This window comes from Marmota marmota, unplaced genomic scaffold (genome assembly GCF_001458135.2).
Source record: "Marmota marmota marmota unplaced genomic scaffold, marMar, whole genome shotgun sequence".
In the NCBI taxonomy this organism is placed as follows: Eukaryota; Metazoa; Chordata; class Mammalia; order Rodentia; family Sciuridae; genus Marmota; species Marmota marmota.
Genome location: NW_026000108.1, coordinates 4837681 through 4854253, shown reverse-complemented (window position 1 = coordinate 4854253; position 16573 = coordinate 4837681). Strand labels below are relative to the sequence as shown.

Here is a 16573-nt window from a genome sequence, read left to right as displayed (position 1 = left end):
GCCACCTGTGTCATCCAGCAGAAACCCACAGGGCAGACAGGTGGTCAAATGACACTGTGGTAAATAAGCCCAGAGAGGCCAGATCTGTTTTCAGCCACAGGACTGAGCAGGGCTGAGCCTCTTCCTTCCTCCCGCCTTGCTCTTAGTGATTATTCCTGGCCCCTTCCTGTGCCAGGTCCGAGCTCGCCCTGGGGACTAACAGGAACACAGGGCAGCGCCTGCCCTGGGAGAAAGAGTTTTGGGGCAAAGGAGCGCCCCGCCCAACCACCCACGCTCACTTGGCAAATGCCCTGGCACCCTGTCCAGCATGGCAGTGTGGGCATGAGGACCATGGGGGGTGGAGAGGCACCTGGGTCAGGAGGAGGAGGGCAGGAAACCAGAGTCATCACCGGCCACACAGTGATGAAATAGCACTAGAGTGAAGTCCCATCCCTCTGCCTATGAAAGCGACCTTATTGGGTTTTGTGGTTTTGTTTTTTGTTTTTGTTGGTACCAGGGATTGAACCCAAGGGTGCTTAACCACTGACCCACATCCCAGCCCTCTTTATACTTTATTTAGAGACAGGGCCTCGCTGAGTTGCTTAGTGCCTCATCATTGCTGAGGCTGGCTTTGAACTCGTGATCCTCCTGCCTCAGCCTCCCGAGCCGCTGGGATGACAGGTGTGAGCTACCACACCCAGCAAGAGACCTTATTTGGAAGTGGAGTCTTTGCAGATGTCATCAGGTTAAGGTGGAGTGACCCTGGAGTAGGCTGGACCCTGACCTAATCGGGACTGTTCCTTAAGAGACATGAGAAGTCAGACGCAGGGGGACGGGCTGTGGGAACACAGAGCAGAGCCTGCAGGGACCATCTGGGCTGAAGGGTGCCCACCTGCCCCCAGGAGAGAGGTCATGAGGAGCAGACTGTGCCCTGAGCCTCGGGAGGGAGCACAGCCCTGTTGCCAGCCTGATTTTTCCAGAACTGCGAGCAGATGAAGGCCTGTTGCTCCAGCCACCTGAGGAGCTCTGTAATGGCAGCCCCTGGAAACTGACACGCTGGGCCTTGACGGTTTCCCAGGGGAGCCCAGTGACCTAATCCCCACCTGCAGCAGCAGCCCCACCCGGCAGGGGTGCCTCGCCTGCCCCGGGGCCCTCTGGGGCCTCTTGCTGGCCTCCTGGCCATGCCCTGCTGTCCCAGGCCTTCCTCCTGCTGCTCTTCCTCCCAGTGGTCTTGTAAGCCAGACCTGCAGCCAGAGCCACCCCCACTCGTGCGGAGGGCTGTTCTCAGTCACAGGAGCAGGAAAAGCTGCCTCTGGGAAAAGCCCCCGTGGGGAGGCTGGTGGATGCGAAGGGAAAGGCAGGGACTGGAATTAAACCCAGGCCCTCACCCCTCAGCCGAGTCAGTGTGGGCAGGACCTGTCTGTGAAGAGGGCGTGGGAACCCCTGCCTGGCAGGGGCACCTGAGGATGAAGTGAGGGACAGGTGGCCAGTGCCCTCCCTGTCTGACCTCCCAGCTCCAACAACCAGGTGGCTCTTCCCTGAAAGCCACATCTGCTTTCTCTGTCCCTTTGTCCATGCACAGGCTGCTGTGACGTGGGAGCTGGTGGCCAGAGGCCCGTGCTCCCCAGGGCCTGTCACCTGCTCTTCCACCAGCCTCCAGTAGATCCACAGAGAGATCACACTCGCATCTGACCTCCTGTCAAGGAACAGCCGTCGGGGAAAGCAAATAAAAAGCCAAGAGTTCCGCAAGGTGGGCAGTCAGGTAGTCCCAGCCCACGGCCCGCAGGGGAGCACCAACCAGGCGGAGGCGGGCTGAGCATGGTGTGGACGATGGGTGCTGAAACTGGACAGATCGCTCGCTGTGTGCTGGGCACTCGGCTAAGAGCTTTCCCTGACCCTCCCGGATGCAACCTGAGCACCACTCCAGGGAATGTGGCATTTGACCCACTCACTAGGAGAACTGAGGCCAGGAAGCTTGGAAACTGGCCCCAGGAGCCGAGGCTGCACTGAATCCCCACTGCCCCTGCTCTGGGGTTCCCATCTGCCTCAGGGGCATCTCGCTCACTGCAGAGCTTGATTTCCAGGAGCTCCCACCCAGCAGCCCTGCTCCCTCTGCTGCTCGGCTGGTGACAGGCTTCTGCAGTGCACACACAGGCCTGGCCGGCTGCACCTTAGGGGCAGCTCAGGGAATTTTCAAGAGACTCTGGACTTTGCATCCAGCCTCCAGTGCACCCCCCTGGGGCATCAGGACATTCCAAGGAGAAAGTGTGGAACATGGAGAAGATCACGCTGGCAAGGGGCTCGTGAGAGGATGGCAGAGAACTGAGCCAGTCTAGCCAGTGAGGCTCTCCCAAGGCCCTCGAGGACAAGCTCTGGCAGCAGCTGGAGTCCCGCTCTGGGCTGGCCCTGCTCCCTGCTGACCATGAGGCTTAGTTGCTGGAGCCTGTGGCCAAGTCACTTACCTACCCCAGGCCTATTTCTCCCTCTAGGTAGTGGGGGAAAGCCCCTGGCCCACAAAGCCCTGCTCAGGATTAAAGGAGAGACCCCCAAATGGACAAATCATGAACAGATACCTGCTAAGTATTCAGGTACCACTTTCTCTCAATGAACTACTTGGAGGAAACAGCAAGTCACTGTGTACAGGATGAATGGAGGGAGGGGGAGTAAGGACATAAGCCAATGCCTAAGTCATGAAAATTACAGAAAGATTCTAAATGACAATTTCCATCTTTGCATGATTTATTTTCCAAACAGCCAGGTCCAATGTTAAATGCACACTTTTTCTTTCATCTGATAAGCACAACAGGGAAGAATGAGCAGGAAATGTACATGAGAAACAAGAGGAAGATGAAGTGCTGAGAAGGCAGACTATGACCACAGACCACAGCATGACAAGTGAACTGGGCAAGGTACACGTCACTGTCCAGAAGAAACACAGAGAATTTCAGGTTCCCGTGAAAAGATACATTTGTTTTTTTAATGAGCAACCCTCCTAGAGCTAAGGTTGTGCACACTGACCTGCTGGAGAAGGGGGCCAGACCTTTAGAGGGAGCAGAGCTAAGGCTTCCTTCCCAGGGAGGCGGCTGGTGCAGGAGGAGCCATGCACTTTGAGCTCAGTCAGATTTGGATCCAATTCCAGTTCTATCCCTTAGTAGCTGCATGGCAACAGGTGAGACAGATGCTACTTCTCTGAGCCTGGGCTTCCTCATTCTCAGAACAAGGATCCTAAGACTTCCTGCCCCGTTCTCCTGAGCAGGAAAGAAAGGAGGGCCTTTGAGAATGCCCAGCGGTTGTCGCAGCCCAGAAGGACATGGAAGGTATGTGTTCATTTTTCCGTCACTCAAATGAATAAACAAGTGTCCAGCCTGCCCTCCTGAGCTTAAGAAGCTTGCCCAAGGTCGCACAGCGAGTCAGGAGAACTGGAAAGAGACCCAACCCCATGTGCTTTGTCCTGGGGCCTCCTGCGTGCTGTTGCTGGGGTCTGGGGTCACAAAGACCAGCAAACCCGGACTCTGCCCTCGAGGAGCTCACAGTCTAGGAAGGGGAAAAGGAATGTTCATACAGAGCTGCCACCAGGAACCATTGTCACCTTAATTCTGGAATAAAAGAAGGAGGGGTGATTGGCTTGGGGGGAAGGACTGGGTCAGGAGAGACTAAGAGCACATGAGAGTGACATAGTGCTACATGGCAGGGACCTCTTCGTGTGCGGGGCCTCACACAGCACGGACCTATTAAATGCTGGAAGAATAGGTGAATGGATGGGGGAAGAGACCAGGAGGGGTGCAGAGTGGCAGGCCACTGGCCTGGCAAGCAGCTGGATGAGTGGACAGATGGACAAGAAGGTGGCGAGAGAACATGGAAATGACGGTGCACGGTGGACACTCAGGGGGATGCTGCTGGGGCCTGAAGACGGTTTCACTCCAAAAGTCGAATGTTGAGATCACCACGTTGGTGGTGCTGGGAGGCAATTAGGTCATGGAGACCCCACAGAGCCACACCCCTCCCACCATGTGAGGATGTGTGGAAGATGCCATCTCTGGACCAGGAACCTGACGCTGAACCTGTGGCACCTGGACCTTGCTCTCCCCAGCCTCCAGAACTGAGGAGTCGTTGTTCTGGGTAACACCTATCAGCCACCTGCCCATGGTGTCCCCCCACAGTAGCTCAATGGACTGGAAAGATGCATAAACCAGCAACTGGCCAGTGAGTGGGTGGGCAGCTGTGTGGATGGGTGGAAGGATAGCTAGGCAGAGGCAGGACAGTCGGGAAGATGGTGCAGAATGAATGGCCACGGGCCAGAGTGGGTGGATGGTGACAGAGAGACAAGCAGGCACACAGGTGGGTGGTGAGGCAAACGTGGTGATGGATGGGTGGGTGAGGTCTGTGGGTGGAGGCAAGTAAGTGAATGGAAAGAGTGAAGGATGGATGGACAGCCGGGCTGGCTGGTTTGGACAGGTGTGTACAGCAGACACGGGGGAATGAATGGGTCAGTGCCTTGACCAAGTGCCTGTACGGGAAAGTCTGAGGAAACAGAACAATCAGTCCGGCCCTGCATTGTGCCCACTTACCAGGCTACAGCCACCAGCGGGGGCCTGGGCTCCCAGCTCCTCCCGCAGGCTCTGGTTTTGCTGGGCGAGCCCCTCCACGTGGCCCTGCAGGCCAATCTCGGACAGCTGCAGCCCGTAGATGCAGCAGCGCAGCTCCTCCAGCTGCCCGCGGAGCAGGCGCTCGGTGGCGCGCTGTTCCCGCAGCCGACGGACCGCCTCTTCCCGCTCACGCTCGCTTAACTCTGCCCTCTGCTGTAGGGCGCGCAGCTCCGCGGCTGCCTCTGGGGCTTCGCGGGGATCAGCGGAGACCTGCAGCCTGGGCTTGCCCGAGACTGGCGCGGGGGCCTCAGTGCCCCGCTGAGCCAGCAGGAGGCCCGCGGCGCGACAGAGGTGCCGCACATCCCTCTCCAACCGCTGCACCTGCGCCCGCAGGACGCGCTCCTGATCCCGCACCAGACCCAGTTGGCACTGCTGGATCCTCCGGCAATGCTCCAGGGCCGCAGCCTGCAACCCCAGCGCCTTATCCCTGCGCTGCAGCTGCCCCCTCAGCCGTCGCAGCTGCTGCCGCTGCCGCCAAGCAACACTCTCCTCTTGCCGGACCTGTAAGTTGGCGATGATGAGGCGTCAGGAAGCCCCAAGATCACCATTGCTCACCCTTGATCCTGCCTGGGCAAGGATTTTCCATATTTTATGCACAACGAAACGTTCCTTTTTCTTTTTTTGTTTTTGCATTAATTCCTTGCATTAAAATAATGCGTCAAAATATTATCTCAATTACTGAATTTTTTGGTCAAGCGCACGCCATCCTAATTTGGTTCCTGCACCCCTGAGAGCTCCCCAAGTCATTCCAAGAGAAGGGGCTAGAGGGGCAGGTGCCTCTGGAGGGAGGCTAAAACTGTTCAGCTGGAACTGTTCCGGGCGGGACACCCCCACAGCACCTTGCAAACAGCTGTTGCCAGAGCACTTGGGTGTCCACACTTCCACCCCAGAACCACCCTGAGCTCCCCATCTCCCAACACCCAAACTGGCCCATGCCTGGTCCAGCCAGGGTCAGCTGGCCCCAAACCACCATGCCACAGCTACTGTTCCTTGTTGTAAATGCTCACCTAGTGGGACTGTCACTAGCCCCATGGGACACTCAGATTGATTTGCTTAATATCACACAGCTAAGATGCGGCAGCCAGGCCTGGAACACACCGTCAGCCCCCTACCTGACTCTAGTTCTGTTCCTTCTCCTTCCCACCTCTTGCTTGTACAGAGAACATGCCTGTCTGTCCTTGCACCTCCCCTCTGCCCCACCCAATGCTGCGAGATGGACTGGGGTGCAGCCACCTTGCATACTGAGAGTCCTTTCCTGATTTCAAGAATGAATCCAAGCAAAGGGGTGGAAGAGCTGGCAGCCTAAGCCAGAAGATGGAAACGGGAAGAGAACACCTGGGGCAGGGGTGAGAGGCTACGTAAAAACTGGAGTTCCTGAGGGTGGGAATTCTGTAATCAGGGTTGCCTGGTGTTGCGTGGACAGGGCTCCATGGCCTGAGTGGGTGAGCCTTTGACAGCTTCAGAGTGACTGCAGGTCACTACAGAAATGAGGCCTTTTTGTATGCAAATGGTTCCTGGGAATCACCCTGAACTTCTGCCTCTCATCTGGACATGGGGTTTTGTGACAGGTCTGTCCTCGGCACATGCATACCACATGAGATAGCAGTAAATAAGGGACATGGTGGGAAAGGGCTTAGCATCCTCCTGAGGAAACCATGGGTTCCTCCAATCCTGCTCCCCACGGGCCTCTGTCACTCATCACACTGTGCACATCTGGACTACAGGGCTGTGCCAGGGGTCCTAATGTCCAGGGGGCATAGCTCAAAGACCCCATTATAGTACTTTTCAGAGAGAAATCACACCCCAGGTGGTGGGGTCCCCCACAACTTTCCTGTCCCTTACAGTAGAAACTCCCCTGGGCTAGTGTTCTGAACCAAGGAGAAGAGGCTCCACTCTGCCCCTAAGGGCCAGAGTACAGGGCAACCCTCCTCTGGGCGGAGGTCTCCCTGGCTCTTCGAGGACCCAGTGTGCTTACAAGACTCCTTACCTTCCCACCCCCACTTAGCTCTGTTAGTGGCTGCACCAGTGCCTCTCCACTTTCCTGATGGCTTCTCACTGAGAACACCTGGTTCACCTGCCCTTGATACATTCACATTGGTATGAATCAAAAAATATGCAAAACAACACACCCCTTGCACACACATGCTTGTTGGTATTTCCAACTGTAGCAGCCCTGCGTTCCCTCGGCTTGGCTGGAACAAGCATCAGAAAGAGGAAGAGAAACTCACCTGGCTGACCAGCTCCTCCTGCAGTGCCCGCAGCTGCTCCTGGGCCCACAGTGAGGTGCTTCTTTCCTGGACCACGCAGGCACGCAGCCGGTCCACCTCCCGGAGCAGCTTCCTCTGTGACACCTCCAGTGCCTGAATCCTGTGGCATTGGAAGCAGGAGGTACCTGCTCAGCGTGGAGCAGCTCAGCCTAAGTCTCCACAGACACCTTAGTTTCCTTGTCATTGGCCAATTTGATGTTCTAACAAAATTACACATTTAAATCTTTCATACACACCTTGTTTAGGACTACCTACAATACTTGAAAGACATCATTTGAATAGTGAAGTACCCTCCATCAGGACTCTCACCCCATACTGGGAGATACCAAAAGTGACTGGCAGGAGTTTATCTGGGTGGCTTCAATTCATCCTCCCAACATGAACAGCCTGAAGGGGATAATGTTCCCCTGACTTCACACATGGGGAAACTGAGGCTCAGAGGGATCAGATAGCTTGTTTAAGGTCACACAGCATTATAAAGTCTAGGCCATCTAGTAATTTCATGCTTTCAGGCCTGCGTGTGTTGCTTGCATCCAAGCCACGTTCTTATGAGTCTTTCTAGGGAATGATCGACATTCAGAAAAAGCTCTGGAATAAAAGAAAATCCATCTCTGTATAATGTCCACTTCTAAGTGAGAAGCAGGAAGCAGCTTAACCAACAGGAGCAGCTGAGCCATGCAGCGGCTTTAGGTCATCCGGAGGCTGTGTCACCAGCAAAGCAGCACCGGGCCTGGGCGTGAGCCTGACCCCAGGTCTGTAGAAGGAGATGCCCGCAGGATGGGGAGAACATTAAAGAGAAAGAGGAAGGGAAAGTCACCTGGCTGACCAGCTCCCCCTGCAGTGCCCGCTGCTGCTCCTGGGCCCACAGTGAGGCCCACAGGGGGGCCGCTCCTGTCAGAGGCACTGCAGAGGCCGGAGGCTTCTAGGATAGAAAACCTCCATGCACACGGAGGTGTGCAAGCTCTGCATCCTCGCTCCGTTACCGAGTTCACACTGCTGACCTCATCCAGGAAAGACTCTGCTCCCCTGGGTGAAGACCAGCCCTGCCTCCTGGTTCTGCCATTCAGCAGCCCTGAACTGGGTGTGTTCACCACCACGACCCTACTTCATCTGTAAAATAGAGGTAATTCTATCCTGCTCACATGGTTGCTGGACGGTTTAATAAAATGATGCATTATTAACAATAAGTCCAAGAGTCTCCTCTCCTACTCCAGCACTTGGGCCTTAAGGAGAAGATTATAGTCAAGGCCCTTTTGGGCTGAATGCCCCCCCCCCGCCAACAGTTAATCAGTCAGGGTCAGGCTGGTGCCTTCTGATTGCTAATGAAAGGCAGTGAGAGCTGAGGGGGAAAGAAAAGGCAGCCTGCCCCATGACACGTGAGAATGTTGCATTCTGACCCTCTCCCTATTCCTAAACCAAGCAGAAGAAGATGGTCTCCCTGAGGCAGGATGACTCAGCCCCAGAGTCACCCAAGCCTGGTCCCTGGGACCCAAGACAAAACCCTTGAAGTGCAAAAGAGGTTGCAGGTGCCATTAGGCCAAGGCACACATGTGAGACAGGAGAGCCTCCCTGGTTATCCAGGTGGCCCTGACTATGTCCTTGTCAGAGGGAGACATGGGGAGAGCGGGCTTCAGGGAAGAAAGCTAGGTGACCACAGAAGCTACACTGGGGGCTTGAAGATGAGCAAGAAAGGAGCCGTTTCCCCACAGCCTCTGGGGGAGCAGGGCCCTGCTGGCACCCTAGCTTGATGCACCTGAGCTCATTTCCAGCTTCTCACCTCCAGAACTGAAGGACAATCAGTATGTGCTGTCTTAAGCCACCGAGTTTATGGTCATTTGTTATGGCAGCCACAGGACACTTACAAGGTAGCTTGTTCAAGGTCAAGGTCACACAGCAATATAGAGTCTAGGCCAGTAAATTCATGTTTTCAGGCATGAAAGAAATGGATAATGGCATGTTTTTCACTGGTTAAACCAACAAGTTTTTAAAAATATTGGTAGACAGTGCTGCAAAGAATGCAATGAAACTAGAAGGTTCTGTCACGCAGCAGAATGCACTGGCCCATCGCAGCCGAGGGGACATCCTGACTGCCTGGCTAAGTCCCACCACCCTGCATGGCTGGGAGCGGCCTGGGTAAGTTACCTAACTAACCAGCTGCGTTTTCCCCATCTATGGATGAGAACAACACCAGGGCTTCATTTTCAGTACTGTCCTAAGGATTGGCCAGGCTCAACCTGCCTAGGACGGACAGTGGCTGATGTCAAGCCAGAGCTCAATAAGGTCCTCACTGTCCTTCATCCTTGGCATCTAGATTGGAAACAATTACACAAAAGTGCTCACGCCATGAAGACAGAGCAGGGATTTCTTTCTCAAATTTCCAACAGTGCTGTTGTGTTATTATAAATACTTTAAGATCCTATTTTGTGGAAATGAATCCAATGCATGCTGCCAACTATTTGCTGATCCCAGCTAGACTACACCTCTAAGGTATTTGGCCTGAAATCTGAGTTTGGAATCATGCTTCAAACCATGGATGATGAGCTTTGTCCCCTCAGCCCCAGTTTTTCCATCCAAAGAGGGAGATGATACCTTCCAGGCACCTGCGGCCCAGGAGGCCAAGAGGGTCCCTGGAGGGAGAGCAAGGGCTGTTGCTCCTCACCCCTGCCACACACCCAGCCTTTGTACCTCTGCCCCTCTTCTGCAAGATGGGCACCCTGTCCTTAAAGAGACCAGAGGACACAAGCCCCTCTCCCCCATGGGACGGTCAAGGACACCCTCTCCAGGATGGCCTCATCCCAGGCCCAGCTGTTGAGGCCTCTCCTCTCCCACACCCACAGTGTCCCTGGGGCTCTCATGCTCTCCCCCTCATGTGGAGGAACTGTGTCCATCCTCCTCTGGTGGGTGACCTCCAAGATGTGAATGCAGCTCACGTGGGCTACACTGAGAGGGCCTCTGGCTGGCACCCTGTCTTCCCCAGGGCTCAACCCCAGGACCAGAGTTATGAGTGACGTTATGTCCTCCTCAAAATTCACCTTTCAAAGTCCTAACTCCCAGGACCTCAGAATGCCACTGTATTTGGGGACAGAGCCTGTACCACCATAATTACGTTAAAAGGAAGTTGTAGAGTGGAGTCATTAAATCCAATCTGACTATGTTCTTATCAAAAGAGATTGAGACACAGAGGGACACCTCGGCGACTGCACACCTGCAAGCCCAGGAGAGAGGCTGCAGGAAGAAGCAGCCCTTGACCTCACACTGCTGCTTCCGAAAATGTGGGGAAATCATTTTCTAAGCCCCCACCCTGCAGTGCTTTGTTACAGCAGCCCAAGAAAACTGACCCAGCTGACCACCTGCCTCCAGTTCTTCAGGCTGCAGGGTGGCAGTGAACGGGCGATTACGTGGGGAACATTTGTGAAAGTCTTCATGTGAAACATTCTTTGGCTTTGTGTTTTGAAGCACTGGGAATTGAGCCTAGGGGTGCTCTACCATTGAGCTACACCCCCAGGCCTTTTTTATTGTTTATTTTGAGATAGGGTTTTGATAAGTTGTCCAGGATGTCCTCAAACTTGCAATCCTCCTGCCTCAGCCTCCCCAGTAGCTGGAATTAGAGGTATGCGCCACCAGGTCCAGCTTGTTTGAATGGTTTACCCAGAAGAAAAACAGTAAATTATATTTAAATACACAATTAATAACTTGAAACAAAGGCAAGAAACAAAACTGTGGAAGTACCACCACAGGCCAAGGCACCAGGCAGCCTTGGTTAGGGACCCGGCCACAGCCGCACTGCATGTCTACTCTGGGCTCCCTTCTGAGAAGGCGTGGCCTCATTCTGCTGGCCGGGTGTCCAGAAGTCCTCAGGAGGCTGGGGCACTTCAGCACAGCACTTGCCTAGCTTGTGAAGTCCTGGCTTCCGTCCCCAGTGTGGAAGGGAGGGAAGGAAGGAGGAATGGAAGAGAAGGAGGGGAACGAAACTAACGTATCCCGAGTCTCAAAGGAAGCGTCCATGAGCCACGGAGATGCGGCAGTGCTGGGGAGCAGCTGTAACTGCAGCCACACGCCCTTGGCCTGCGCCCTGGTTGAGGGAAACGCACACACAGGCTACAGTGGCACAAAATTGTCCCCCCGCAGCCTCTCCTGGCCCACCTCCAGTTGGGCCCCTGACTACGGCTCCTCCACAGACACTGGGGCCCCCGCCCGAGACGGGGCTTCTCACTGTAGAGACAGCCCGCATTCTCCTTGAATGCGTGTCTGCTTCCCAAATAAACCTCTGTCCACGCCAGCCTGGTGTGTGCTGAAGTTCTTGTCCATCACGTATGCCAAGCGTCCCCCAGTCCTGAGTGGAACCCCTCCCCTCTGGGAACTCCTGGGACTCTTCTTCAGAGACAGGTCTTTTCCCATGACAGAAGAAGAAATGGGTGATCAGAAGTCTGAGCTTTGGAGAAAGACCTGGCTTCACATGTCCATACCCAGGGCCATGGCAGCCCCTTTAGGGAAAGGGCCCCCACCAAGGAGCTCAGCCAGAGAGAAACCCGTGTGGAGTTCCTGAGGCAAAGATGAGGGACAGTCAGAGGGCCGGACCCTTGCCAGGCAGCCCAGGTTGGCAGCTCTGGAGCCAATCTGCCCCTGGGGCTGGGGAGCAAGGATCGGGGCCCAGGAGCCAATCAGGCCCCAGCAGCGTTGGGGCCACGGAGGGAGCAGAGAACCTGTTGTAGCCGCAGCTGGAGCAGAAGAGAGGAAAAGCCCCCAGCCCCTCTTCCTCACTCCCTTGAGGTGCCTCTCCCTGGCGGGATTGGGATGGAAGCCCAGGTGAGAAGGCAGGACCTATGCAGCTGCAGAGTGGAGCACAGGGAGGGCAGGAGGAGGGAGGCAGATGCCCACACAGGCAGGGTGTGCACTTAGGGTGTGCACCACGCCTCAGCTGGAGGGATGGTGCAATGTGCCATGGTGACACGCCTGTGATGCCCCAGGATTTGCCAAACACACAAGAGCCCACGATGCATACCCACCTGCTCCTCAGCCTGGACTCCGACATCACGTGCGTGTTCACAGCTGCCACAGGCTTCTGCTCTGAGGATTCCAGCTGCTTCCCGAGCATCCCCGTGTCCACCTCTGGGGTCCCGGCCACTTCTTCTGGAAGGCACCCCTGTGCTTCACCACTCTCCTCCAGGTCCCGGAACATCCAGCATGTGTCGATCTTCACATCCACGTGCGTGACATCCAACGCATCACTGCTGGGGGCTCTGATGACATAGCTGAAACTCTTCTCAGTTCGTCCCTGAGCTGTGGGCTCCATCCCATAGATACTTCACAGATCAAGATTTCATAATATTAAGTGAGTTTGCAACGTGGACTTTATGGAGAGTTCAAGGTGGCTCAGTGACTTTGGAAACATCCTTCAGGAAAGTGTCCTTTGAGGAGGGCAAGAACAGGTGGATTATTCATGAGACAGTGATGGGTCTCTCTCCACCAGCTCATCCAATATGAATGAAAGCCTCTCGCTTTACATGTCCCCAGCCAGACTCACCAGAGCAACAGAGTCCGAAAAACCACCTGGGATGAAATGCCCAACCTCCAGCACAAAGAGAAAAGTAAGATGTCCTAGTAGGACAAGAGTGTCACAGATTCTCAGTAGCAAGTGAGGCTCAAGACTTTATCCCAGAATGGATGAAGCCCCCTCCCTTGGTGCCCTACTTATGAAGGACTTGAAATCTGCTAGGCAAAAGGGACAGGAAGTTGATGCTGCCTGGGAGTCCTTCTCTGCCTCACCAGCACAATGCTGGTGACCAGCTAGGTGACTTACTGGGTGGCATCAATAAGACCCTTTTCCAGATGGTGGAAGAGGGACTTGGGAGGGTGGAGGAGCTGTCCAGGCCCCACAGAGGGCTGGAATGTGGCAGAATCAGGACTCAGATGCAGGTCTGACTCCCAAACTGGCCTGGGAGCTACAATAGGCATGGGTGCGACAGGACCCCAGGGCAAAACAGAGGGGCCCTTTGGGAGCCCAGAGGTGGGAGAGGGAGCGAGGTTCAGAGATGCAGGAGGAATGATGAGCTGCTGCCAGGACAGGGGTGACAGAGTCCCCAGGGAGCCATCCTCAGGCCACAGCCCCATGGGAATGAAGTGGCTGGGTGTGGCTGGCCAAGGGGCACTCAAGCGTGGCTCCGGGCTGTATGTAGACAGGCGCTCGGGGGACTCTGGTGTCTCTGAGGCACTGGTGGGTGCTGAGGTATTCAGAGCTAGGGAGGTGACTGGCCTGACAAATGGTGAGGCTCCAGCCCTCAGGTTTACAGAGGCAGGAACAGGGCAGCCAGCCCTGCGGGAGGAGGCCAGGCAGACCGAGCGCTGTGAGGACAGTGAGAAACTGAGAGCTTAATTCTCCCAGTAAAGATAGGAGGGGGCTTCTCCCTCCCTTTTCTTGAGCACTTACTTTAGAACACTCATCAGGTTTTCTTCATCTCATGGCAACAAAGCCATCCCTCGGTGGAAATCCCAGTTCTCCTTTGTGCACCCCTTAACTTTTCATGCCAGGTGACTTCTCTGGGACTCTTTTTGGCCTGGGGTAAGTCTGGCCTCCCAGAATGCCCACAAACACCAAAGCCCAGGATGCTCAAGGGCCTCTAAGGAAAAGCATAGGATTTGCGTAGAACCCACGCACGTCCTCCACGGATCTTAAATCACCTCCAGAGACTCCGACCCTGGCATGTGGCTGCTGCGCTGGGGATGAAGAAACAGAAAGGCCCGCGCTGCTCAGCACACAGGCCACAGCAACGTTTTTTCTGGAGTCTTTGTCTGCCATTGGTCAAATCCACAGGAGGAAGGGCTGGATCCTGAGGGTCGGGTGCATATGTGAACCCTTCTGAGACCACGGGGGCCTTTTGCCGTTTTATGGCCCCAAAATGTCCTTCTCCAGGCCCCAGAACCACCTCTGTGGACCTGAACACCAGGAAGAGCACCCTCTGGTCATGTGGCAGGTAGGTGCTTACCTGGCCCTGGCTCCGAGTCATCAAAACTCCTCCTCTCGCAGAGACAGAGGTGAATACAGAAAGGTCCCCCGTCACCAGGAGAATGTGGGAGGAATCCCAGGTAGCAGGTGCTTTCGACCTGACTTAAGGACTAGCCATGGGTCATCATGAGAGCGTGGGATAGGTAAGCTTTCTGGCTCCAGTGTCCCCAGGGCCACTCAGGATGCACATCTCCCCTGGCTTCATGCTCATCCTCCAATAAAGCTGTTTTCTTTCTTTCCTCCCCTTGCTGAGAGGGCATCTGAGCTGGGAGAAGATTTTTAAAAATTTTTTTGGATGGCATGTCCTCAGAAGAGGTGACATGTGGGTGGCCACGAGGGGTGCACAGGTGTGCAGCAGAAGGGGAGGGGTGGGGGCTGGCCTTGAGGGCCGAGTGAGCCTCTCAGGTCCTAGGGCTGGGCTGGGCCAGCCACCTGGCTTGGAACCCCATCTCGTCACCTCTCAGGTACAATCTGGACAAATTAATGCCTCCTGCAAGGGGGGGGGGGTAAACACTATCTAAGGAGGGGAGGGGCATCTATGCGCCATGGAGGAATGAACAAGCCCCCTCACACATTCAGCAGTGCCCTCCACGCTCTGGGGTCCACACTGGCTGGGCGCTGGCAGGGACACCCTGCCCTGGCTTGCCACACCACCTGCTCAGCGCAGGATCCTAGCACCTGACTCAGTCCCTTGGAACAAGAAACTGACCTCAGGCCCCTACCCCTGGGGCTGTATTGAGGGTTCCCTGAGTGCCTGGCCCCTGAGCCCCAGCTGGGAGGATCCCCTGCAGCAGGAGCACTGCAGAGGCTGAAGGCAGCTGAGAGAGCCCTCCCCTACAGTCCCCACCTGAGGACAGGGCACAGGCAGCTGAAGCCTGAGGCCTCAGCCCAAGGGAGCATCTTTGGGCTCTTCCTGGATGACTAACCAAGACTCTCAGGAGAGGAAAACGCGGGCTGGGGGAGACGGAAGAGGAATGTGGCTTACCGCCCGGCTGGGCTGCAGGGTGGAGGCCTGAGCCCATGGATCCTGTCTTCTCTGAGGGTAGGTGCTGGGCAGCCAAGGGAGGGGAGCAGATGGTCATGGAGAGGCTGTGAGGGCCCCCACCCTTGGGGGCCTTGGAGAAGTTCCCCACAGCTAAGAATGATCACAGGAAGGACACAGGCTGTGGCTGAGACCCCAAGATAGGCAGCCCTGGAGAGATGGGGAGGGAAAGAGAGGCTCCACCTACCACAGAGTGGGCCACTAGGGCATGGGTTGGGGTCTGCAGAAGTCCCCAAGAATTCTTAGATAACCTGAAGGAAGAAGCCCCCAAACTGGCTGGGTTGGAGTTTCCCATCCAATGTGCCAGACCCCTAGCCGGCTCCCGTTAAATGTAAGAAATAAGCAAAAATCAGAGTTGTTTGTACTGGGAGGGTCAGGTGTGACTCCTCCTGGGGACAAGCTGGTTAGGGAAGCTGCAGGAAAGCAGGAGATGTGTGTCTTGACACTGCAGATGGAGGAGAGGGGGAGCAGGGATGCAGCTCCCCAGGGCACTTGACCCTGCCTTGCACTGGTCCCCCCTTAGAGGCCCAGCCCAAGGCCTCAGCAAGACCCGTGGGGTGGACCAGGTGGGGTGGGAATCGTCCAGAGTACAGCCCCGCCTCCTGTACCTCCCCCAACACCCAGCAGGTGCGCCATGGCAAAACTCATGTAGACCAGCTGGAGCTTGGAGCCAAGGGGCATCAGAGACACACGCCCTGTAGCCTCGGGACGGTGCCCACCTAGAACCAGAGGTCTGGATCCTGTATGTGGCTTGGCATTTCAGTCTTCATAGCCAGTCTCCTGGCTCAGACAGGGCCTCCTTCCCAGCTCCACAGGCTGCCAAAAGCCAGAATGCAGCTTGAGGGCCACGGCTTCTCTGCCCCAGGTCCTCGCCGTGGCACCAGCCAACAGAGGGTGGGAGGCGGAGACTGCTCTCTGTGTCCACAGTGGATCTGGGGCAGGGTTGGGCCATCCTTCTTCCTCTGGAGGAGAAAGTGACCTGGGTCAGCCACCCAGGCTGCAACTCAGCACCCCAGGGCTGTGGAGCAGGTGGAGTGCACACCTGGTGGCCAGCCACGCCGAGGATCCTTGAGTACTGTAGCTCCTGTTCCCAGGCTGGGCCTGTCCCTGGCAGGGGCCTGGGAAGGCAACAAGAAATGCTGGCTTCTGCTAGGGACTGGGGACTCTCATGCAGGGCAGTCCCCACCCCTGCCTGTGTGGGCCTCATACCCTGGTCCTGAGCTGGCTCCGGGGGCTGCAGAGAATGGGCCCTGGCCCCATGGGTGGCTGTAGAGCCTTCTTGGAGCACTGCTCCCGTTGATGTGGTGGGTGCTGCACTCCTGCCAGGAGAGTCCAGGATCCCAGGGATCCTTGGGAGTCTGTCTGAGTATGGCCACAGATAGCCTCTGTGAGGCACAGCATGGGACTGCCACCCCTGTTCCTCAGAGCCGTGAGAACGTGGCCAATGTCTGCAGCAGGGAAGTGGGGGCTGGGAGTGACCACATGGCTCAGAGTTCAAAGCCAAGTCCACTCGCCTCCTGTTGTCTGAGTGAGATAGCTGAGCAGTCACAGATACTGCCCAGCTACAAGAGGACACAAGGACCATATCCCAGCACAGTCCTGTAGGGATGCTGGACAGACACTGTGCTGTGGGAAC

General features: G+C 55.9%; 1 protein-coding gene across 11 annotated transcripts in view; it reads right to left on the bottom strand.

Annotated features, from left to right (window-relative positions):
• Positions 1 to 16288, bottom strand: part of CUNH4orf50 (chromosome unknown C4orf50 homolog) — a 93678-nt gene extending 77390 nt beyond the window's left edge. For 7 of the 11 annotated variants that reach the window (XR_007340989.1, XR_007340994.1, XM_048784148.1 and 4 more), the window contains exons 1-4: positions 15657 to 15769; positions 11899 to 12300; positions 6854 to 6992; positions 4548 to 5126 (exon numbers count right to left, since the gene is read on the bottom strand). Coding sequence is in view for 5 of the 11 variants with exons in the window: in XM_048784148.1 (XP_048640105.1) it covers positions 4548 to 5126; positions 6854 to 6992; positions 11899 to 12185 (1005 nt within the window). In the remaining 6 variants the exon portion in view is untranslated. Of the gene's footprint in view, positions 1 to 4547; positions 5127 to 6853; positions 6993 to 11898; positions 12301 to 14880; positions 15373 to 15656; positions 15770 to 15979; positions 16056 to 16146 lie in introns of those variants that run through there. The other 4 variants (XR_007340991.1, XR_007340988.1, XR_007340992.1 and 1 more) reach the window with 4 other exon arrangements.
• Between the last annotated feature and the right edge of the window lie 285 nt (positions 16289 to 16573).